Source organism: Babylonia areolata, chromosome 12 (genome assembly GCF_041734735.1).
Source record: "Babylonia areolata isolate BAREFJ2019XMU chromosome 12, ASM4173473v1, whole genome shotgun sequence".
Taxonomy (NCBI): Eukaryota; Metazoa; Mollusca; class Gastropoda; order Neogastropoda; family Buccinidae; genus Babylonia; species Babylonia areolata.
Genome location: NC_134887.1, coordinates 20086986 through 20111985, shown reverse-complemented (window position 1 = coordinate 20111985; position 25000 = coordinate 20086986). Strand labels below are relative to the sequence as shown.

At 43.8% G+C, this 25000-nt stretch overlaps 2 protein-coding genes across 7 annotated transcripts in view; one reads left to right on the top strand and one right to left on the bottom strand.

Moving 5' to 3' along the window:
- LOC143288093 (dihydrofolate reductase-like) overlaps positions 1 to 23990 on the top strand; it is a 27306-nt gene extending 3316 nt beyond the window's left edge. The window contains exons 1-7 of one of the 3 annotated variants that reach the window (XM_076596374.1): positions 1810 to 1943; positions 7523 to 7904; positions 13130 to 13179; positions 16281 to 16386; positions 17292 to 17421; positions 20911 to 21020; positions 22012 to 23990. In XM_076596374.1, the coding sequence (XP_076452489.1) occupies positions 7810 to 7904; positions 13130 to 13179; positions 16281 to 16386; positions 17292 to 17421; positions 20911 to 21020; positions 22012 to 22093 (573 nt within the window). In that variant the 5' untranslated portion in view covers positions 1810 to 1943; positions 7523 to 7809 and the 3' untranslated portion in view covers positions 22094 to 23990. Of the gene's footprint in view, positions 1 to 1809; positions 1944 to 2548; positions 2862 to 7522; positions 7905 to 13129; positions 13180 to 16280; positions 16387 to 17291; positions 17422 to 20910; positions 21021 to 22011 lie in introns of those variants that run through there. The other 2 variants (XM_076596375.1, XM_076596376.1) reach the window with 2 other exon arrangements.
- An 876-nt stretch (positions 23991 to 24866) lies between these two features.
- Positions 24867 to 25000, bottom strand: part of LOC143288091 (sulfotransferase 1A3-like) — a 9682-nt gene continuing 9548 nt past the window's right edge. For all 4 annotated transcript variants that reach the window (XM_076596372.1, XM_076596370.1, XM_076596371.1 and 1 more), the window contains exon 6: positions 24867 to 25000. This exon is cut by the window's right edge and continues 408 nt beyond it. The gene's annotated coding sequence lies outside the window, so the exon portion shown is untranslated.

Sequence of the window (25000 nt, the reverse complement as noted above, 5' to 3'; positions counted from 1 at the left end):
TTGTTTTGATTGTGTTGGTTTGTTTTTGTTATTGTTCATGGTGGTGGTTTTAAGTTTATGCGGATTCCATTTTTATTTGCGAATGTTACGTGTTCGATAAGAGACAGAGAGAGACAGAGAGGGGGAGACAGAGACAGAGCATGTACATGCATATGAAAGATGATGATCATGCACTATGATGTGTGTATATGTGTCACAGTGTGTGTGTGTGTGTCAGTGTGGCTGAAAGCTGCCGTCGATGTCATCACGTACTCATATTCACTGCCTGCAGTGCACTGACGCAGAGCCGTGACGATTTGATAATCAAAGTGCACTGGTATCATCTGATAATCAAAGTGCACTGGTATCATCTGATAATCAAAGTGCACTGGTATCATGATCGGGAGTGAGTGAATCGAGGATTGTTCACTGCGCTGGGATGACGTCTGGCTGACCTACTTTTGTGTCGTGCCCCGCGTTGAAAGACCTGCCCTGCTGGAGCTTTGCTTGTTTGCGTGTTGGTGGTGCTGCTAGTGTTGGCTTTTTTGGGGTTTGGGGTTTTTTGTTGTTGTTTTTTTGGGGGGTGGGGGGTGGGAGGTGGTGGTGGGGGGCCTTGTTTGGTTGGTTGGTTGTTGTTGTTGTTTTGGGTGGAATTTGGGATTGTCCACATTTCTTCCCCTCCACACCTCTGTGTGACAAACGGAGTGAACGTCCACGCCTTGGTGTGAACACTGTTCATTCCGCCTTGGTGTGAACACTGTTCATTCCGTCTTGTTGTGAACACTGTTCATTCCGTCTTGTTGTGAACACTGTTCATTCCGTCTTGTTGTGAACACTGTTCATTCCGTCTTGTGGGGAACACTGTTCATTCCGTCTTGTTGTGAACACTGTTCATTCCGCCTTGGTGTGAACACTGTTCATTCCGTCTTGTTGTGAACACTGTTCATTCCGTCTTGTTGTGAACACTGTTCATTCCGTCTTGTTGTGAACACTGTTCATTCCGCCTTGGTGTGAACACTGTTCATTCCGCCTTGTTGTGAACACTGTTCATTCCGTCTGGAGGGGAATAAATTGTGGATATTGCTGGCCGGGGGTTTGAATGTGTAGGGAGGGGGGGGGGGGTTATCATTTCAGGTGTGTCATGTTTTGTTGTTGTTGTTTTTTGTTTGTTTGGTTTTTTTTGTTGTTGTTGTTTTTTGTTGTTTTTGTTTTTTGTTGTTGTTTTTTGCGTCGTTGTCTCGTCAGGGTTGTTGTTGTTGTTGTTGTTGTCGTCGACGTCGTTGCCCGAATTTAACGTGAAATGAGACGCAGTCTGATTTGAAACAACACCACGCAACATCGTGTTTTTTGTTTGTTTGTGTGTGTGTTTTTTGTTTTTTTTTTAGTTGCTGCATCACTATATCATTAACAGGTCGTGTGGTGTTTGTTTGTTTGTTTACTTCATTTTCGGCGTTTTATCAGGCTCAAATGTTTAGGTCAGTAGCATTCTTGTCCTGGGTTATTTATGATATAAACGTCATCCACCTATGACTGGTCATTACGTGTGTACTGTCACGCCGGGGATGGGGGAGGAGGATTCAGTTGTGTAGGGGGTCGGGGGGAGAGATGGGACCATTTACATGTGGTTACGGTGTGTTAGTGTGTGTGTGTGTGTGTCCTCAACACGCGCTCACATACACACACACATACACAAAACACACGCGCGCGCGTACTTCTCTAAAATCACTGTCTATCTCTGTGTGTGTGTGTGTGTGTGCGCGCGCGCCCCATGAACTTGTTTGAATGACAACAAAACTATCGTTTCCGCTTTTAGAGCGCAGAGGCCCCACCGTTTCGACAAAAACTCAGCCAGCCGAATAATGCGTTCTCGCAGTTTCATTGAGTGTTGAGGTCAAGTTGAGTTAAGGTCAAAGAGCCCATTGCTTCGGCAGGCTCTGTGGTTCAGTGCTGGGATCTTGAACACGGTATGTGTGTGTGTGTGTGTGTGTGTGTGTGTTGTATGTGTGTTGTATGTGTCTGGGTGTGTGTCTTGTATGTGTGTGTGTGATGTGTGTGTGTGTGTGTGTTGTATGTGTCTGGGTGTGTGTCTTGTATGTGTGTGTGTGTGGTGTGTGTGTGTGTGTGTGTGTATGTCTGGGTGTGTGTCTGGGTGTGTGTCTTGTATGTGTGTGTGTGGTGTGTCACGGTTTGTGTGTGTGTGTGTGGTGTGTGTGTGTGTGTGTGTGTGTGTGTGTTGTATGTGTGTGTGTGTGTGTTGTATGTGTCTGGGTGTGTGTCTTGTGTGTGTGTGTGGTGTGTCACGGTGTGTGTGTGTGTGTGTTTGTGTTTGTGTGTGTATGTGTGGTGTGTGTGTGTGTGTGTGTGTTTGTGTGTGTATGTGTGGTGTGTGTGTGTATGTGTGTGTCCGACAGCTACACGCGCAGTGCTTAAAAAAAAAAAAAAAAAAAAAAAAGACCAGTGCTGGTTATTTTCCGGTCTGTGTGAGAAATGAAAGCGGCCACCACGCAGCAGGCAACACGAAAAAACTCACATCGTCTGTTCTGTGTATCGATCACAGCTTCCCGGGGCTCCAGTGCTGTCGATTTTTGCTGTCGAACTGAACGCGGGCGGTGAGAGGGTCGTGTTTCAAGGCCCGTGACACTCCTTACTCAGCCCAATACCTTTACTGACCTGTTAACCACCTCAAGTTTGAATCGAACGTGTTGTGGTGTGTTTGTGGTGTGTGTGTGTGTGTGTGTGTGTCTCAAACCGTGCCTGACAGCAGATCTATCAAGACCCACCACGTTGTGTGAGCAAGTGCAAGCTGATTAAGCGCTTGCATCATTGGAGAGGTGGGTGAGTGGCTGGGAGTACCGGCGGCCGGTCTTCAATGCAGAGTGAATGTGGGTATTTCAGTCTCTGTGTGTGTGGACTCGGAAGTGGGGGAGAGAGTGAATGTGTATATTTGAGTCTCTGTGTGTGTGGAGGGGGCGGAGGGCGGGGGGGGGGGGGGGGGGTGCGAGTGTGTGAATATCCACAATTTTTTTTCTCCAGAAGACGGAAGGAGGAGTGTTTACAACAAGGTGTGGACGGCTCACTGCGTTACTGGCACAGATTGTGAGAGGGAGGGAAGAAATGTGGATATCGCGTGCGTGCGTGTGTGTGTATGGGGGGCGGGGGTGCGTGTTTGTGTGTGTGTGTGTGTGTGTGTGTTGTCTGTGGGTGTGGATGTGTAGAGTGTGAGGGGGAGGGGGGGATGCAGAGTGGAGTTAAAAACGAGTTGTGAAAATGGGGAGAGGCAGAGAGTAAGCTCCCTTCCAGCGATTACAAGTGGTAGTGCTTGTTGTTAGCGGTGATGGTCGCATTTGCAGTTATTATTGGCAGCAGTGATCAAGACAATTGCAGCAGTAGTGAATAGTAGTGACATAAACAGCAGCGGTGGCAGTGGTAGTGACATTCGCTAGCAGCAGTAACCTAAATATAGTGGTGGTAACCGGCAGTAGTAGCAGCAGCAGCAAAAGTAGCAGTAATGGTAGCAGCAACGGCAACAGTAGCTGTAGTGGTAGTGTTACTGTTGGTGTTACTACTGAAAAACCTTAAGCCGAAAATGAAATTTGAAAGGACAATAAAAATGTATCTCAAAACTCAGAAAAAACATATATTTGTGAGAGAGAGAGAGAGAGAGAGAGAGAGAGAGAAAAGGGAGCTATAAATCAATCTTTAGATCACATAAAGAAACCAAAACAAGTGTGGAATCTCGAAAAACAAAACAAACGAAAAGCCATTTTGTGAAAAAAAAAATCACTTTGTCCGAAAAACTAAGCTTGATAGTGATGTAGCTGTACCTGCATGTTCACAAACACGGCACTGCACATTGGGACTGTGTGTGAAAGTGAAGAGTCAATGATACAAATGATGCTATGGTTCACCAACACTCATGCTGAAACTGAAGTGCAGCGTTGTGAGCACAGTATTAGCTTTTGGCTTGTTGATGCTCTTTTGTCTTTGTTTGCGTTGTGATCATGTGTACTGCTGAACAATTCTTCTCCTTCTTCTTCTTCTTCTTCTTCTTCTTCTCCTCCTCCTCCTCCTTCTTCTTCTTCTTCTTCTTCTTCTTGACCTATCCCCCAACTCCCCATTGAAATGAACCTTATGTTTTTCTTCAGTAAAACATCATCATCATCGCTTCCTAGTAGGCGGACGCCAGCATTGCCATAAAGCCACCACACCACTTTAACCCTCTGGAATTTACCCCGTCCACAGCCCAGCTTTAGGAATGAACGAATGAAGGAAGGAAGGAAGGAATCTTTGTTGTTTTTTGGATACATTGATTCCTAAACAAGGGTGAGAAAAACTCAGGACGTCAAACCTTGTTCAATGTGAAACAAATCAGAAATATAGGATTTATATGAAACAAATCAGAAATATAGGATTTATATGAAACAAATCAGAAATATAGGATTTGTATGAAACGCAGAGAAATTTCGTGAATCATAAACACTCGATTTTCACACTTCGCTAAGTTTCAGGGATATCATATTCGTATGCATTCACAGACACTTCTTCTTCTTCTTTGTTCGTGGGCTGCAACTCCCACGTTCACTCGTATGTACACGAGTGGGCTTTTACGTGTATGACCATTTTTACCCCGCTATGTGGGCAGCCATACTCCGTTTTTCGGGGGTGTGCATGCTGTGTATGTTCTTGTTTCCATAACCCACCGAACGCTGACATGGATTACAGGATCTTTAACGTGCGTATTTGATCTTCTGCTTGCGTATACACACGAACAGGGTTCAGGTACAAGCAGGTCTGCGCGTATGTTTACCTGGGAGATCGGAAAAATCTCCACCCTTTACCCACCAGGTGCCGTTACCGAGATTCGAACCCGAGACCCTCAGATTGAAAATCCAACGCTTTAACCACTCGGCTATTGCGCCCGGTGCTCATAGACACTAGTACTCACGCACACAGACAGACACCCCCCTCACACACCTCTCCCTCACCCCCTGCCCTCCCCCCCCCCCATCTCCCCCCCCAACCCCCCATGTAACCGCATAGATCAGCCAGGTCCTCCCCGGTCCTAATCACTATCACACTGGTCACACATGTACATTGAATACATAATTATATTCGTGTGTTTGTGAGGCCATAGCCAAGGAAGAGTTTCTCTATGAAACATGTGAATGCACGAGGGGTAGAGAACCGGGTACCTTTTCTTTGACGCGTTCTTTACACCTGGTGAGCATTACAGCAGCCACTACCTTCTGCTTTGCTGCAGATGAACGGTATTTTTTTCCGTGCTGTTGGTTAACTCTCTCCACACGAACGGCGAAAGAGAAGACGTTAACAGCGTTTCACCCCAATTACCACCATCAAAATATTGCAAGCGGAAGGCTCTTATACTGAAGAGGTGAATGTTGACAAAGAATACCACAATTCTGACGACGGAAGCTAAAGGTTGGGTCATTGAGACACCCACTGGACATCCGAGGGGTCTGTGTAGAGGAGAAGAGAGGACTGGCCGTACTGAGTGAGTTAAACTGAAAATGAAGCGTTAGTTTATGGTATTTTTGCCATGTTGTTGGTTAACCTGAAAATGAAGTGTGAATTCATGGACGCTGGAACTGACGATGAATGACTGGAATGTTGGGGTGGAGGGAGGGGGGGGGCAGGAGGGGCTGGGGATTTGGGAAGGGCTTTGGTGGGAAGTGGGGGTGGGGTGAGAAGAGGGAAGTGTGGAGATGGTGTGAGGATTGGGGGCGGTAGGGGTGGCAGGAGGGGCGGGGGGGGGGGGGGGCATTGGGTACAACTGTGGCTTCGTTATCGTTATAAATCGTTGGGCTCGCTGGTCGGCTGGTCGTCCTCGGAGATAAGAACGCCCCTGAGCGATCTTCCGTCCGTGCGACCGTCTCCTCCTTTACGGCTGTCACGAGCTGGGGGTTGGCCCGGCTTTGTCTCTTTGTTTCTGTCTTTGTCGCTGTCTCCCCTACCTCCCTTACTTTATCTATTTATCTGTCTGTCTGTTAGGTCTGTCTATTCATCTGTCTGTATGTCTATTTATCTGTCTGTCTATCTATCCATCCATCCATCTACTTATCCATCTGTCAGTCTCTCTGTCAGTCTCTCAATCTGGTTAACTATCTATCTAGTTACCTGCACGTGTGTCGATATTTGGAAGTGAGCGCTTGCGAGAGAGAGAGGGAGAGACAGAGAGAGAGAATATACATGCGTTCGTGTGTGCTTCCGCGTGTATTTGTGTGTGTCTATCATTCTGTTTCTTTGTTTTGAGGGTAGCGGGAGGTGTGGGGGGTGTGGGGGTGTGGGAGGGGTGAGGGGAAAGCGGGAGAGCGAGCATGCGATATTAATTATATCATGACCGCAGCAGTTGTCGTTCAGTTAACTCTCTCTCTCTCTCTCTCTCTCTCTCTCTGTGCCCCCCTCACCCCCTCTCTCTCTCTCTCACTCTCTGTGTCTCTGCCTCTGCCTGCCTGTGTGTGTGTGTGTGTGTGTGTGTGGTCAGTGGGCAGGACGAGGTGGAGGTGGTAGCAGACAGAGAATGTCGACCCGTAAGTGTGTGGAGGTTTGAACATGAGTGAACCTACACAACTAGGGACGAGGTTCACCTGCACTTTGCGTTTGCGTATGAGCCAGCAAGTTCAAGTTAGATAACTCCACTCAAGGCCGTCACATAGCTCTCCGTCGGGTTATATATAAAACGTGATCAGCTCGGTCACTGAAATATGTGGACACTGACCACGACGCTATGACCTGACTGACCATAGGGATATATATATATATATATATACCATTTCGTGCCGGGACTGTCCATTCCCCTGTCGTCAAGCACAGGAGATTATCGTGAGGCTTGATAGATCAGGTGTTTTGTTTGATGAGAGTCCCTCTCCGTCTACCAGCAGACATACTGACGCACAAAACTTGGAGGATGTACGGCTCTTTGGTACGAGGGGGTGGGGTGGGGGAGGGCTGTTGCTATGGGAGAGGGCGGGGGGGCGGGGGGTGTTCTAGGTATGTTGATGATATAAAACAGGCGTCCATTTTTTTCTTGAATGATTAAGGATATGTATACTTATATAGCGCCTAACCCACCGAATGCTGACATAGATTACAGGATCTTTAACGTGCGTATTTGCTCTTCTGCGTGCATATACACATGAAGGGGGTTCAGGCACTAGTGAGGTCTTCACATATGTTGACCAGGGAGATCGAAAAAATCTCCGCCCTTCACCCACCAGGCGCCCGGCGTTAGCGAGATTCGAACCTTGGACCCTCTGATAAAAAGTCCAACGCTTTAGCCATTCGGCTATTGCGCCCGTATGTGTGTGTGTGTATATATATATATATATATAGAGAGAGAGAGAGAGAGAGAGAGAGAGAGAGAGAGAGACACACACACACACACACACACACACACACACACACACCGTTTCACATACCAACAAGTGTAATGGACAAAGTACAAATCCAATTACCAAATCAGGGGGTGTGGTGTGGCCCATAGTGTTCTGAACTAAACCTAATCTCCATGATTTTATTTTAACAGGTTGACCAGAGCGGTGAGAAGCTGACAGACACAGACACACACACACACACAGACAGAAGGACCACGCAGACAGAGACAGAAGGACCACACAGACAGAGACAGAAGGACCACACAGACAGAGACAGAAGGACCACACAGACAGAGACAGAAGGACCACACAGAGACAGAAGGACCACACAGACAGAGACAGAAGGACCACAGACAGAGACAGAAGGACCACACAGACAGAGACAGAAGGACCACACAGACAGAGACAGAAGGACCACACAGACAGAGACAGAAGGACCATGGCCGGCAAGGCAGAACTGGAGATCGTGGTGGCCTTCCTTGACAAGGACCAAGGGTTCGCCTTCAACAACACCTTCCCCTGGCCCTACCTCAAGTCAGTGTCTTCACGTCTGTCTGTCTGTCTCTGTCTGTTTGTCTGTCTGTCTGTCTCTGTCTGTCTGTGTCTGTCTTGTCTTGTTTTGTCTTGTCTTGTCTTGTCATCATCATCACCATCATCACCATCGTCATCACCGTCATCATCACCATGTTCAAAAAACCTTTTATCACAGAAGCAGCAGTGAAAAGTTCTCATTCTCAGGACAACCTTTCTGCCTGTCTGTCCGCCTGCCTGCCTGCCTGCCTGTCCGTCCGTCTGTCTGTCTGTCTTGTCATCAACGTCACCATCATCATCTCATCATCACCATCACCACCACCATGTACAAAAACTTACCACAGAAGCAGTGGAAAGTTCTCATTCTCAGGGCAACATGTCTGTCTGTCTGCCTGTCTGTCTGTCTGTCCGTCCGTCCGTCCGTCTGTCTGTATGACTGCCTGTCGGTCTGCACGTCTATCCTTTCTCTTGTGATTGTACGTCACGCAAGCAGGTGAGTTCGTGGGTAATTACAATACAAAGTACATGAACGTTCGCAGACACGCCGATTTCAAAAGTGTACGCTGCATTATGTACAATGCAACTGGAATGAGGATAATCATCATCATCATCATCATCATCGTCATCATCATCGTCAACATAATAATATCAATAATACAAAAAAATAGTAATTATAATAATAAGAAGAAAAATGAATGAATGAATGAATACGATACGATGCAGTGCATTGCCGTGCATGGTATTTCAGTTCTGTTCGACATATTATTCGGTCCTATAGGCTACAACGCAATGGAATTCAGCTAAACTCCGTAGAGTACAACACAATACAATATGATATTTATTATGGCGTTATATATAGGCGTAATATGTATATGTTAGAGAGAAGCGGCCTGCCCAGCATCGAAAGCCTGCTGATCCAGTGCCAGCTACGCTGGATAGGACACGTTGTCCGCATGACAGACAGCAGGATCCCGAAGATGCTCTTGTATGGCCAGCTGAAGGAAGGCCACCGCGAACTTGGAAGACCCTGCAAGTGCTTCATGGACACCTTGAAGACAAACCTCAAAGCCTGTGACATAGATATCGCTTCCTGGGAAACTGATGCCCTTGACCGCTCTCGCTGGAGGATGCTGTGCTCTAGTGGCATAAAGAAGTTTGAAAACAAGAGAACGCTGGCCATTAAGGCGAAGCGTGAGCGAAGGAAGCATGGCTCAACTTCTGGAGACGTTTTCCCTTGCAACACCCGTGGGAAGTGCTGTGTATCCAGAATCGGCCTCTTCTCCATATGAGGGCACACACCGACAGATAAGCCTGCCTGCCTACATATCCGTCGGTCCGACGGGAGACTCCATCTTACTATGTATGTAAACTTCGATACGACGCCGTTAAATTCAGTTTAGAGTAACAACAGATTAGAATAAAACGTACATACGATACAATACACTGTAAGTTGTATAACTATCAGACAATAGAAAAATCCTATCGACTGCCAAGGCAACTTGTTCCATTCTGGTATGGTCCTCGGAAAGAACGTCATCTGCAGCATGCACCCAATTTGATAGAATCTTCAGCAAACTGATGCTTCTCGTAGGCTGTTTTTGATCCATGAAGAATATACAGGAGAATATATAGGCAAGACAAGGCAAGAAGTTTATTTCATGTACCCCACTGGGGGTGTAGAAACATTATACATCGACGTCTTTAACACACACTTTTTAAACAAAAAGGGTGATCTCAAACAGTAAAAAAAAAAATAATAATAATTTTAAAAAGGGCCAGACAAGCAATCAGGCAAATGCACATTAACAGTCATTTTCCATTACAGTTACCTAGTTTAGAAGTTAGAAGACTGCGTGGAGATTTAAAAGAGATGTATAAAATGACTCATGGATAATATGACAGCAGAACTATAAACTCTTTGTTTACAATGAATGAGAACACTGCTATAAGAGGCCATTCCTACAAACTGTTAAACGTTTCAGTAAAAACTTCCAGGTTTCCACATTTCTTTACTAACAGAGTAACAAATGTTTGGAATGATTTGTCACAAGACGTTGTTTCCGCAGGAACAATGAATACATTTAAAATTATCTTGACATTCATTTACAGAATTTTGAATACAAAACTCATCTAGATATTTCTTGATTTTTCAAGCATTGCGCACTCAATGTTGAAAAATGCACCAGACAGCGGGCAAAAGGCCTTATCAGGCCTGCACACCTTGGTATTGACATGATACGATATATGATATGATAACAACCAAATAATAGGCCCAATAACCCATCTATCTTCATACCAGCAAACAAACCGAAGGTGGAACGCCGGCTGACCGAATCGAAAGAAGAAAAAAAAACGAAGAAATTCTCAGTCCCATATATTTCTTCCCCGAGACTTGATTTATTATCATTATCCGAGTGGCTTCCTCCGTGCAGAGCTGAACCTTAGTCCAGAACAGAACAAATGAACTCGTTTCTTATTTATGACGTCGGCTACGTTGATCGTCCTAAATACGTCATTTTCCTCGATGACAACCTACGGGTATGTCGTGTTACAGCACGTCATACTGTGTTATACTGAAGCCTGTCAGTGTCACATGGGTTCGCTGAACCTGCGTGCGTTTGTGATGTGACACTACTTTCTATGTGTGTGTGTGTGAGAGAGAGAGAGAGAGAGAGACGGCATATATATATAGAGAGAGAGAGAGAGAGAGAGAGAGAGAGAGAGGGCGGGGCTACGGTGACGTCAGTATAGTTATTCACTGAGGACGGTATTAGTTCTGAGTGAGAGAACGAACGAACGAACGAAAAGGGGGTGGGGGGGAAGGATGGAGGGGAGGAGAGATCACGTGGGGAGGGAGTGCAGGGGGGCGGGGGGAGACAAACAGATTTACGACAAGCACCCTTTACGGCAGCCTCGTATCAATCAAGACTTGCACCACCACCACCACCACCCCTGTCAGCCCTGAACTATTTTTGGTGATTCTCCGCCGCGCTGGAAATAGATACAAAGCGCCACTTCTACAAGCTTCTTCCGTAAATCACTCCAAGAACTATCAGATTTATCACTCACCGCCTGAAACAGGCTGCATGTTCAGGAACAGAGCCCTGCAGGTGAAGAACTATCAGATTTATCACTCACCACCTGAAACAGACTGCATGTTCAGGAACACAGCCCTGCAGGTGAAGAACTATCAGATTTATCACTCACCACCTGAAACAGACTGCATGTTCAGGAACAGAGCCCTGCAGGTGAAGAACTATCAGATTTATCACTCACCACCTGAAACAGACTGCATGTTCAGGAACAGAGCCCTGCAGGTGAAGAACTATCAGATTTATCACTCACCACCTGAAACAGACTGCATGTTCAGGAACAGAGCCCTGCAGGTGAAGAACTATCAGATTTATCACTCACCACCTGAAACAGACTGCATGTTCAGGAACAGAGCCCTGCAGGTGAAGAACTATCAGATTTATCACTCACCGCCTGAAACAGGCTGCATGTTCAGGAACAGAGCCCTGCAGGTGAAGAACTATCAGATTTATCACTCACCACCTGAAACAGACTGCATGTTCAGGAACAGAGCCCTGCAGGTGAAGAACTATCAGATTTATCACTCACCACCTGAAACAGACTGCATGTTCAGGAACAGAGCCCTGGAGGTGAAGAACGCAAACACACAATCCCATTGTTGATAAACGGTTTCTGTTCAGCGTTTCAGAGTTTGTTTATTCCCATTAACTCTTTTGAGTCATAGAGAAACAAGGAACTATGACAATTACAGGATGACGGCCACAGAGGAAGAGCGAAGATAATTTGAAAAGAAGAAACAAAAGGGGGAATAATACAAATGGGGAAAAAATAAAATGAAATAAAATAAAAGGTCAAATGTAATCATCAGTCTGATACAATGCAACAGGAATAAGGAAAGCAATACTCCATAGACAAATGCACAGATCACAACTTAGATTTACGATACGGTTCTGTATCTCACTAGTTGAGCCTGAACTGGGAACTGAGGGGTTAGTTGGAGCATAGCAATAACATGGTGTAACAAAATAAAATACACAATAATTTGTTATTTTAGCATCCATTTGCCAGTAAGACTGGAATTGGTTTGATATATACAGCGAGCGTGGAGCTTGGTTAAGGGGAACCACTCTAAAATATGTACAGCATTGCATGGGAGGGGTAGCTTCCCTTAGGTCAGTCCGACTTCTGAAAATATGGCACCACTCTCGATGATCGGCATTCCCAATGTGTCTTGTGAGTTGAACTCAGAAGCTCAGTACTTAAGAATTTAGCTTTCGTTTAGAATGATTGTGCTATTAGATATCTTTTCCCAAATGACTCTGCGTTGTGTATGATTGTCTGTGATGCTATTATCTAAAAGGTGACATGATTAACAAGTAGTAAAGAGTCGCAACTCTCTCCACCACACAAGGTACACAACTTCAAGTCAGCGATGTCTACGCCACCGATTCAGCCAGCACATAGGTAAATAAAAGGTACATTGGAACAAACCCAGACACTTCTTAAAAAGGAAACGCGGGGCCTGTCCTTATACCGATCATCTGACATGTACTAGTACACACAACAGCAAACACAAATTAGCTTTTATTCAAGACTGGCATAGCCTCTTTAATCCTGAACAAGCCACACAGAACACATGGACAATACAGAACAAACACATGGTTGCCTCAGTGGTTTTTCAACTGGAAATAACAAACAGAGAGTTGCGACTCTTTACTATTTGTTAATTATTTCATCTCCTGGCCTCATTTTTTGTTATTTAAAAGGTGTCATGTTTGGGGAATAAAGAAATCTTCGTACGTCTTCTTAGGGTTATGGTAAAATAAAAATTGTGAGGGTCCTAGCGACGCATTTATCATAATTCTTGGGGGTCCCAGACTACCCCAAGAGGATCACTCTTATGGCCCACGTTTAAATCAAAATTGATTAATTTTTATTTGCATCACTCACACAAAGGCATTCATGCATACCACCTTCCTGTCACAAACCGTTGCCGAGGTTTCTGGGCCAAAAAGTTAGTGAATGGAAACAACTCCTCTTTGTAGCAGACGATCCAAGCAGACGATCCCTGCGCATGGGTACACGTTCAGGTCAGTGTACTCACACACACACACACACACACACACACACACACGAATGCACGATTTTCTGACATGATACGAGAATAACGATATTAGCGCTATGTTGTGTTGCAGAGGAGACCATCAATTTTACATCAATCTCACTACAAGCCGAAAAGACCCCGGTAAGTTTATGCATGTGTGTGCGTACGCGCGTGCGTGCGTGTGTATGAACGTGAATGTGTCTTTATGAGTGTACTTTCAGCAGCTGGATTTGATATTTTCATGCAGTATGTATGTATAAGAGAATGATCCTGTATTTAAAAAAATATATATACAAAAATAAAAGCGGGGGGAGGGGGTTGCATCCAAACTTCCAAGTTCCATTCCTCATAATCAATCGAGGAAAAACTTACTGACATTAGAATGAAAGTGGACATGGACCAGGAAGAGTAGGAGCAGCTTTTGTCTTTGTGTCCGGTTGTCGTTATGAGAAGATGTTGTCTTTGTGTCCGGTTGTCGTTATGAGAAGATGTTGTCTTTGTGTCCGGTTGTCGTTATGAGAAGATTTTGTCTCTGTGTCCGGTTGTCGTTATGAGAAGATGTTGTCTTTGTGTCCGGTTGTCGTTATGAGAAGATTTTGTCTTTGTGTCCGGTTGTCGTTATGAGAAGATTTTGTCTTTGTGTCCGGTTGTCGTTATGAGAAGATTTTGTCTCTGTGTCCGGTTGTCGTTATGAGAAGATTTTGTCTCTGTGTCCGGTTGTCGTTATGAGAAGATTTTGTCTTTGTGTCCGGTTGTCGTTATGAGAAGATTTTGTCTTTGTGTCCGGTTGTCGTTATGAGAAGATTTTGTCTTTGTGTCCGGTTCTCGTTATGAGAAGATTTTGTCATGCCCTGCGATTGTTTTCGTTCTTTCTTTCTTTCTTCTTGTTCTTCTTTTTCTTCTTCTTCTTCTTCACCATCATCGTAATCATCATCACCATCTTCTTCTTCTTCTCCTTCTTCTTCACCATCATCATAATCATCATCACTTTCTTCTTCTTTTTCTTCTTCTTCTTCTTCTTCTTCTTCTTCTTCATCTTCATCTTCTTCACCATCATCATAATCATCATGACCTTCTTCTTCTTCATCTTCTTCACCATCATCATAATCATCATCACTTTCTTCTTCTTCTTCTTCTTCTTCTTCTTCTTCTTCAACATCATCATAATCATCATCACTTTCTTCTTCTTCTTCTTCTTCTTCTTCTTCTTCTTCTTCTTCTTCTTCTTCACCATCATCATGATATTAAATCTTCTTCATCATCATCACCACCACTATCTCCTTCTTCTTCATCATCGTCATCATCATCACCATCATCATCTTTTTTTTCTTCTTTTTCTTCTTCACCATCATCATAATAATAATCATAATAATAATAATAATAATCTTCTTCTTCTTCTTCTTCTTGGCCATCATTCATAATCCTCATCACCATCTGCTTCTTCTTCTTCTTCGCCATCATCATAACAATCTTCTTCTTCTTCTTCTTCCAAAGGATTTTTGTTGTTGTTGTTTCACTACAACAGCACGGTGGCCTGGTGACAATGCCCACGGCTAGGAAGTGAGTGTTCATGGGTTCGAGTCCCACTTCCACTGACCAGACCTGGAGTGGTGGTCGAGGTGCCAGTCATGCAGCCAGTGTGCAGCATGCACTCAGCGCGCGTAAAAGTACCCTCGACAACAAAAGGGTTACCCCTTGCAAAATTCTGTAGAAAAAATGCACTTTGAAATTACGACCAACACACCCAGTTGCAGATAGAAAACACGCGCGCATGTGCGCGCGCACACACACACACACACACACACACACACACACACATCTGTCTATCTATCTATCTATACATACAGTAGCAAAGTGAGAGCTGTATTCTCAATGGTTTCTCCAATGCAATGGGAAATCATTTACAACTTAGTCTTTTGTGAAGGACTATGACTCTCAAACTAGGAGGCAAAATTGCACTGGTTCTTAGTGCTGCAGCCTAGGGAGCTAGTTGGCCTTTGGGAACCATCCCCAATGCCGACTGTCCTGAAACCCTCTTAGCCGAATGAGTGGGGATGTATCTTGGGCAAGACAGTCTCCACAATAATCAAATTCTAGCCCTGATAGTCGGGACAGCAGTTACCTCCTCTGCTGTTCTGATGGTCATAGTCTGACACGACTATCATAATATATATATATATATATATATATATATATATATATATATATATATATGTGTGTGTGTGTGTGTGTGTGTGTGTGTGTGTGTGTGTGTGTGGCTTTGCTCTGCCTCGCCTCGCCTCGCCTCGCCTTGCCTTGCCTTGCCTTGCCTTGTGACTGACATGAAATAGACTTGCCTTGCTTTGCCTTGCCTTGCCTTGTGACTGACATGAAATAGACTTGCCTTGCCTTGTGACTGACATGAAATAGACTTGCCTTGCCTTGCCTTGTGACTGACATGAAATAGACTTGCCTTGCCTTGCCTTGTGACTGACATGAAATAGACTTGCCTTGCCCTGCCTTGCCTTGTGACTGACATGAAATAGACTTGCCTTGCCTTGCCTTGCCTTGTGACTGACATGAAATAGACTTGCCTTGCCTTGTGACTGACATGAAATAGACTTGCCTTGCCTTGCCTTGCCTTGCCTTGCCTTGTGACTGACATGAAATAGACTTGCCTTGCCTTGCCTTGCCTTGCCTTGTGACTGACATGAAATAGACTTGGCTTGCCTTGCCTTGTGGCTGACATGAAATAGACTTGCCTTGCCTTGCCTTGCCTTGTGACTGACATGAAATAGACTTGCCTTGCCTTGTCTTGCCTTGTGACTGACATGAAATAGACTTGCCTTGCCTTGCCTTGTGACTGACATGAAATAGACTTGGCTTGCCTTGCCTTGTGGCTGACATGAAATAGACTTGCCTTGCCTTGCCTTGCCTTGTGACTGACATGAAATAGACTTGCCTTGCCTTGCCTTGCCTTGTGACTGACATGAAATAGACTTGCCTTGCCTTGCCTTGCCTTGCCTTGCCTTGTGACTGACATGAAATAGACTTGACTTGCCTTGCCTTGCCTTGTGACTGACATGAAATAGACTTGCCTTGCCTTGCCTTGTGACTGACATGAAATAGACTTGCCTTGCCTTGCCTTGTGACTGACATGAAATAGACTTGCCTTGCCTTGCCTTGCCTTGTGACTGACATGAAATAGACTTGCCTTGCCTTGCCTTGTGACTGACTGATGCACGTGCGGTGACTGTGTGCAGCCAAGAAGAACGCCTACATCATGGGCCGCATCTCCTGGGAGTCGTGGACGGACGACGAGAGATCCAACCCTAACCTCTTCACTGTCGTCACCAGCAACACGCTCAAGTCAGGGTCCTTGTCGTCGTCGTCTTTGTTTTTGTTGATGGTGGTGGTGGTGGTGGTGGTGGTGGTGGTGGTGATGGTGGTGTTGCTGGTGATGGTGATGATTATGGTGGTTGTAGTGGTGGTGATAGTGGTAGTGGTGATGATGATTATCGTGATAGTGGTAGTGGTGGTGATGATGGTGGTGATGGTGGTGGTGGGTGGGTGGTGGTGATGACGATGGTGGTGGTAGTGGTGGTGTTTGTGGTGCTTTTTGGTGGTGGTGATGATAATGATGATGGTGCTGGCAGTGGTGATGATGGTGGTGGATGGTGATGGTGGTAGTTGTGGTGGTGGTAGTGGTGGTTGTGATGGTGGTAGTGGTGATGGTAGTTAGTGGTGGTGGTGATGGTAGTGGTGGTGCTGGTGATAGCAGTGGTGGTGGTGATGCAGGTAATGGGTGGGGATGGTGGTATTGGTGGTGGTGATGATGGTGGAAGTGGTGTGATGTTTATAATAATGGTCGTGTGATGACGATGGTGGTGGTGGTGGGTGTGGTGGTAGTGGTGGTGGTAGTGGAGATGGTATGACGTTTATGATTATGGGCGTGGTGATTGTGATGACTCTGGTGGTAATGTTAATGGTGATGATTATAGTGGTGGTGGTGGTGATGGTTTTGCTGGTGATAGTGGTGGTGGTTGTGATGGTCGTAGTTGTTATGACGGCGGTGGTGGTGGTGATGGTAATGGTGATGGTGATGACGATGGTGGTGGTTGAGTAACGCCACCTTTGAGAACCTTAAAAACTGAAAAACTGTTGTTGCTGCACTCGTGTAGCTGTCGTTGGCTGGCAGTGCCGTGGTTTTGTGGCACGTTTCACCAGAACCAGCCAACCAACCAACCAACCCATTCCCCCTGTCCGTTGTGCAGGTCAGAGGGCGTGCCTTACCTGCAGAAAGTTCTACCCACTCTTGATGAAGCCATCAGTTACGTCACCACTCCCCCCGTCAGCGACCAGATCGAGACCGTCTTCGTCATGGGCGGCGGCAGAAACTATAACGTCAGTGATGTTGCTGTGCCTCGTACCTCTGATTGGGAGGGTGTGCAGACCCACTTTCGTCGGATTTGCATCGGGACTTCCCGATTATTTTTAGCCAGAGCCACGTGCGCATGTGCGTCTCCATTTTTCTCTTCTTCTTTTTTTTTTTTCCAGGTCACCGAAAGGCTAAAAATTTCGTCGTAGAAATCGCTGTTTTGACGAGAGGATTTTTAACATCTTCGGTGATTATTTTTGCAAATTTACAAGGTTGTGATTATTTTTGCAATTTTACAAGGTTTTATAATTACACCTATTATTTGCTTTAGTCTTCTATGTTCACTTTGAGCGTGTTGCTTGTCCCATATTTGCCATTACGTATTCGATCTGATCCATTTGTAAACTCTGCCGAAAATTGCCCGAACAAAAGCAGTGCCAACTCAGAGAAACCAGTTTTGGTGGTGGTGGACTGTCCGTGTCGTCATATGACCTACTTCTCGCACTGCCAGCGACGAAAAGTCCACCACGAAAGCGGGATGCACACCCTCTCTGATGCTGTCTGTGGCCACCGTTGTCTTTGATAGGCTGCTAGTGGTGTGTGGAGGACTTGTTTGAATCAGTTGCTGTTGATCATTTTTGACAGTAGCTTTTTTTTTTTCTTTTTTTTCTTTTTTTTTGTGTCCTATTTGGTTTACTGTTGTTGTAAAGTGGTGATTGTGTGTGTGTGTGTGTGTGTGTGTGTGTGTGTGTGTGTGTGCGCGCGCGCGCGCGCGCGCTTTTAGATAGATAGATAGATATCCTGCAAACTACCTTGCAAGCACCCACCCCGCTTTTGCACAGATTTACAAAATACAGAATACTTTATTATCTCAACAAGAGAAATTCATATGTGGTGTAAAACAAGAAAATCAGCCATTCAACATGTGTATAGATAAACCACATTAAGATGTAAACCTAGGGCAAACCATCATTACAATCAATAATCACAGTAGACAACAACAACAGTAACCCTTAAAAAGTAATTTAGAGTAAATCATACATACACTATCACAGCCATACATACATGCAGTAATAATCACAGTTAAGGATAGACATAACAGTATACTAAAATTTGACATAGACATATAATAGCAGTGTGCAATTTCACCTGTAAGATGGGGCTGGGCGTTTACTGGCTAGGGTACATTTCACATTGCGGGGTCCAATTCCTTTCATTATTGTACTGCTAGTTTCATCATGCATGGACTGGAACTGAGAACAAGTGAAACAAGACACTGCGTCATGGGGTGACGTCATACTCTCACTTGTTTTGTCAATGACGTATCGACAGCTCATGCTCATTGCAAAAGAAAAAAAAAAGGAACATAAACAAAATGGAAGGAAAAGCTAAAACTAAACAGCTGTAACAGTGTGTGTGTGTGTGTGTTGTTGTTGTTGGTGCTGGTGTTGTTGGTGGTGTTGTTGCTGCTGCTGCTGCCGCTGTTGCTGTTGTTGTTGCTGTAAGCATTGTTGGATTCTGCGTTTATGTACGTTTGTGCCTGCCAATGTGTGCGTACGTGTTAGGGTAGCTGTTAGATACACATGTATTGTTAAAATGTATGTACGCAGTGTGTGTGTGTGTGTGTGTGTGTGTGTGTGTGTAGTCATATTTTGGTGTGTGTATGTAACATAGATGTAATATTTTATGTTAACAAAGCGTTTTTGTAAAGCACCTAGAGCAGATTTCTGGATAGTGTGCTATATAAGTATCCATTATTATTATCTCTTGATCTAAACCTTCACTGCTTTGTAAACATCATCACAAACAGCAGACTGGTTTGTTTGTTCATGCTCATTGACTTCGTGTTTTTTGTTGTTGTTGTTGTTGTTTGGTTGGTTGGTTGGTTTTTGTCGTTGTTGTTGTTGTTTCGAAAGGATGATGGGGGAGGCACTTCTTTCCGTTACACGACCAACATCGACTTGCCGATGACTGTCGTGGTTCATGCATGCTGGGTATTTTCGTGTCTCCATAACCCACCGAACACTGATATGGGTTACAGAATCTTTAACGTGCGTACTTGATCTGCTTGCGTATGCACACGAAGGGGGTTCAGGCACAAGCAGGCCTGGGAGATCGTAAAGATCTCCACCCTTTACTCACGAGGCGCCGTTACCGAGATTCTTCTTCTTCTGTGTTCGTGGGCTGCAACTCCCATGTTCACTCGTATATACACGAGTGGGCTTTTACGTGTATGACCGTTTTTACCCCGCCATGTAGGCAGCCATACTCCGCTTTTGGGGGTTACCGAGATTCAAATCCTGGACCTTCAGATTGAAAGTCCAACGCTTTAGTCACTCGGCAATTGCCGAGTGGTTTGCCGTATGCACACTTTCAACCCAACAGATAGAAAAAGGCACTTACAAGGCATTTTATCCTGTGCACACTTTTAACCCAATATCTAAGATATAGATAGATAGAAAATCAGGCACTTACAAGGCATTTTACCCTATGCACTCTTCTAACCCAATAGGTAGACAGATAGATGATGATGATTATGAAAAACCACCAACTTTAACGCTTGTTAGCCAAAAGATTGTCACTGTCTTAACAGTCGTTGGAAATGTGGCGATGATGATGATGATAATTATAGAATTATACTTTGATGACATCGGTGACGAGAGCGACTCGGGTTCGGGGCTTGGTGACATAAATGATCTTTGCGGCGTTAAGTTTGCGTAGCCTCAAGAAATTTCTAAAGTCTGTGTGTGCTAATTTCATAGACTCGGGAACATTCGTAATGCTAAGAGAACTTAGCGCTGCAAAGATTCCCGGCCCAGAGATGGATTGCATTAGCAATCCTAGCAGCGCTGAGTGAACTTATTATTAAGAATTTTTTCCTAAGCTTTGAGGAGCAATGTGGAAGAACGGTTAAGAAGTTTATCTGCCAGTACGGTGTCTGTGAGGGTGTGGGTTCGAATCCCGCTCTTGCCCTTTCTCCTGAGTTTGACTGGAAAATCAAACTGAGCGTCTAGTCTTTCGGATGAGACGATAAACCGAGATCTGGTGTGCAGCACGCACTTCTCGAATTGAAATGTGTGTGTGTATTTGCACAAAGTGCCTTGGGTTATGCTGCTGTCAAGCATCTGTCTAGCAGACATGGTATATGAATTTTCCCGAACGCAGTGACGCCTCCTTGAGTAACTGAACTGAACTGAATTTAGCTGCTAAGTGATAAGAATTGCTCCAAAGCGGAAGCCACTTACACAGGCTTTGGAACGCTATAAATGCACAGCTAACTAAGATAAAAAGCAAAGTAAAATCGCTCATTCAACCCAGGCCAGGTTAATTTAACGAGGACGTTGACAGTGACGGTGGAGTGTGTCTGTGAGGGGGGTCGGGGGGGCGGGGGGGGAGGGGGTGGAGATAGGGGCGGGGGCCTGGGGGGGGGGGGTGTTAATGATGGTCATGTAAAGCCACCAGCTTGGTCACCGACAACCTAAAGAGAATCGATACCATCGAGATTGGTGTTTCAGGACTGTATTGACGATCCTCGGCTGAAGAAGATTTGGGTGACCAGGATATTTGGAGACTTCACCGCCAACGTCTACTTTCCCAAGTTCCAGCACAAATTTAAAAGAGTCAAGTGTGTCTCTGTCTCTGTCTCCACTTATTTCTTAATTTCACTGATAGTCTGTTATGAAAGAAGATGCGTTGTTTATATTACCAATTGCAATGACACATGTAAAACTGTGTTATTACCCCCTGTTCATATGGGGCTATGGACTTAATTGAATGAACCATCTCTCTCTCTCTCTCCATCTCGATCTTTCTCCCCCACACCTGTATCTCTCTTCTCACACTACTCCCTCTCTCTCTCTCTCTGTCTGTCTGTTTCTTTCCCTCTCAGACTGTCCTTTGTATGTGTGCATCCACCTTTCCACCACAACAGCTGTTACAGTTATTGCTGTTGTTGCTGCTGCTGTTCTTTCTGTTGGTGTTCTGAATGATATAATCATGGTCACTAATAGTGGTAGTAAACAGCACCCTCGCTGACAAATAAGGCTATTTTCTTTGAAAGGTTTCATGATCTGCAAACGCATAACAAAATCATGTAACAAAGTCGATATACCTGCAAATTAATGTTAAAAGCATATACCAAAATTCCATAATGCTCAGTGTACATACCAGCACTATAAAGAATTAGCTCGGTAAGCCATAATGTTTAAAAAATGTCGAAATACTCTGGCAAAGGAAAACAGAAAAAAAATGCAACGATTTCTTTGTACAACAATGTTTTACATACTTTTCAGTTAAGACGTGGACTTTTTTTCCCTTTTGAAGAAGGTTTTGTTCTTTCTCAATCAACACAACACAAATCACCAACATTCACATTCAGCACATAATGAATCAGGAATATTTGACACTCAGTGAATTCATCACCACTGGCAATAATATTCTATAATGACTGTGGTGTACATAATCATGAGTTAACATCACCAATACAGGATGTGCCTTCATATAATCAGAATGTAGATGTGCAATATTATCATAACCTGCAAGACTGACTCATAGTTTATCTTGACAAGAATGTGAGGGCTTTCCTAGACATGAGTTTTATTTCATTTGTTCCTCAGATGTGACACACTGGATGAGAGCATGCAGGAAGACAATGGAGTCAAGTATCAGTTCGAGCTGTGGGAGCGATTCACCAACTAGACCGCCATCGCTCGTGGACTTCAACAGAGTTGTTCTCCTTAGAATTGTGTTAGTTACGTCCCTTGTGTATAACTACCTGTGGGACTTCACTTACTGTTCTTGGTACTGCTCATATACTGTCTATAGCCTATTGATATTTATGCTCTGTAAGAATAACGTGTAGACATTTTGTGTGTGTGTGTGTGTGTGATCAGCTGATTGCTCATACTTCGTTATAAGAACTAATCGAAGACCAAAGATATAGTATTGATTGTTTGCACCATCAGAGATCATTCTAATAAATTGAAATGCTGCGAAAAACACAGATATGCCTTGATATTAATAGTTTATCGTAAATTAATTATATGATTTTGATACTCAAAGTTAAACGTAAATTGTTGATATGAATACTTGTCATAAGAAATAAAACTGCGTTTGGTCACCTTGTCCAATGAAACAAACGTCTGTTTCTATCTAATGCAGTGACATAAACGCCATGATGAATAACACAAGTGAGACTCCGAGAGGCCAGATTCCACGTGCAGGTTTATGGAGTAGGGGAAAGGCAAAAGTTGGTTTTGTTGTCAAGAATGAATACATGATTGTGACCTAAGTGCCTTGATACATAACGATAAGTTTAATGATTATTGAACAGGTAAGAAATGTTGAATGCATTTATGAACTGGATTCCTGGGAAATAACGTGAAATGTCTTGAAAAGCACAATGAGAATGTTAGACGTAGTAATGAAAGGTGAGTTTGTGTGCATTTTTGTTATGGACAATTAATAGTAGATAGCTGCAGGACAGAATAAACTATGGGGACATTTTCTGTATGATTTTCATTACTGAACGGGTGATGTGCATGCACAAGTTGCCTTCTGAACTGAACAAGAGAGAGAGAGAGAGAGAGAGAGCAGGAAGAAGAAAAGAACCATGACGATTTCAACATATCCATCACATTCCAATAGCTGAGCAGACTTGTGGGCGTTGTCGTAATGCCAGTATGTGCCATGAAGAGGAATCGCACGGGCCCTGGGGAATTTTTGTACTCTCTCTTCTGTTACACTGCCACCTACTGAATGGTGCCAGGTTATTTTGTTGACATTCTTTACTTTGATTCTTGCTGTATCAAGCATGACGATCTCACTTGTTTTGTGGGGTTTTTTCCACCCATTATTTATATGGGGCTTTGGCCATAGCGAATCATTCTTGAGCACAATTCCTTTTCTGTCTCTTGATTATGAAATTGTTTCGTATTTATCTGTGTAATCACTTACATGAAATGCTTAGATGCAGGGAAAACCGTCGCTTCAAAGATTATAGAAATGGCTGTTTCTGGAAGTTGATTTACAGTTTTCGCTATTTTTATTCCATTACAGTTTTTGACATTAAAAGAAAAGTTAAACTGCCACTCTAATGCCGTTAACAAATAAACCATCCATGTCCATATGTATTATATGTAGCAGTATATCCTCTCTTTCGGACTTTTTGTGCAGTCATGCATATCTTGAAGTTTTATCGAATTGATCATCAACAAAAAAATCAATTTAATATTACATTATAGTCTATATAAGCTTGTAATAAATATACATGAACATCAGCACAGCCATTCAAACTTGTTAAGAGTCAATTCTGCATCAGTCAATAATTCAGTCTTTCTTAACAGGTTGTATCAAGAATATAGTTAAATCTTGCGAGGTTATATCAGTTTGGGAGAATTCAAGTCATCAAACATATCGTTGCAGTTTTTATTTCCTATGTTATCATCATTATTGTAGACGGTGTGTTTAGAATTATGTTTATTGACGTGTATTCAAAATGTATGCTGAGTGAATGTTATCTCACAAACTGTTTTGACTTTATGTACACATGAAATGTTATTTCTTAACGGCCATTAAAATTGTGAATTTGATTAAATATGGGTCAGTGGTGAAAGCCGAAACTCTCTCTCCTCTCTCTCCCTCTGTCTTTCTGTCTCTCTCTCCTTCTCTCTCTCATTCTTTCTATCTCTCTATTTTTCCTATGTGGTTTATTAATACCATGGTTGTGCCTGTGTGTGTGTGTGTGTGTGTGTGTGTTATTATTACCATGCTTATGCCTTTATGTAGTATTGTGTTCGCACGCTATGACTTTAAGTAGCACATAAAATGTAGTAATGTGTAGTTTGGACCCTGTTTCAGGGCGCGGACTGGATGAAAAAAAGCGCGTCAGTGCTTATCTATTATCCTCGAAAATAAAGAACTGTGTCTTGTCTCGTCTTGTCTCTGGCCCTCTGCAACTAAACCATTCTAAACAATAATATAATAATAATGAAATAATGATTGGATTTATAAAGCTCCTTTCCATGTAAAACATGCACAGTTGCACTGTACTCTCTCTCTCTCACCACAAAAGAATAACCTTTTTTCAGAATAATAGAGCTGTTTTTAAATGCATAGGTTTCTTTTCTCTTCCTCATGAACACACTGCTGCATTAATCATTCTTTCTCTCTCTCTCTCTCCCCTCCTCTCTCTCTCTCCTCTTCTCTTTTTCTGCATCAGTCTCTTCAGACCTCGCTCAACACTTTGCTGAACAAATTGTTACCAGTCAATAGCTCACAGAGCCATACTATCAACTTGCAACACACACACGCGCGCGCACGCACGCATGAACACACACACACGCACACACACACACTCATTCACCCTCATCATCTTTTCACCACTCTTCTCTCTCTATTCCTGTCAGTATCTCTCTTTCACTGGCTCACTCAAACACACACACACACACACACACACACTGTCTTATAGATGTGTGTTTTCCATAACATCATTTTATTGTACTTTTCAGTTTTGTACAAATGATAATTAAAAACGGTGTCTCTTTCAAATGAAAGCAATGAGAGTTGGGAAGGCCTTTATCACATTTACATTTGTACATTCGTACA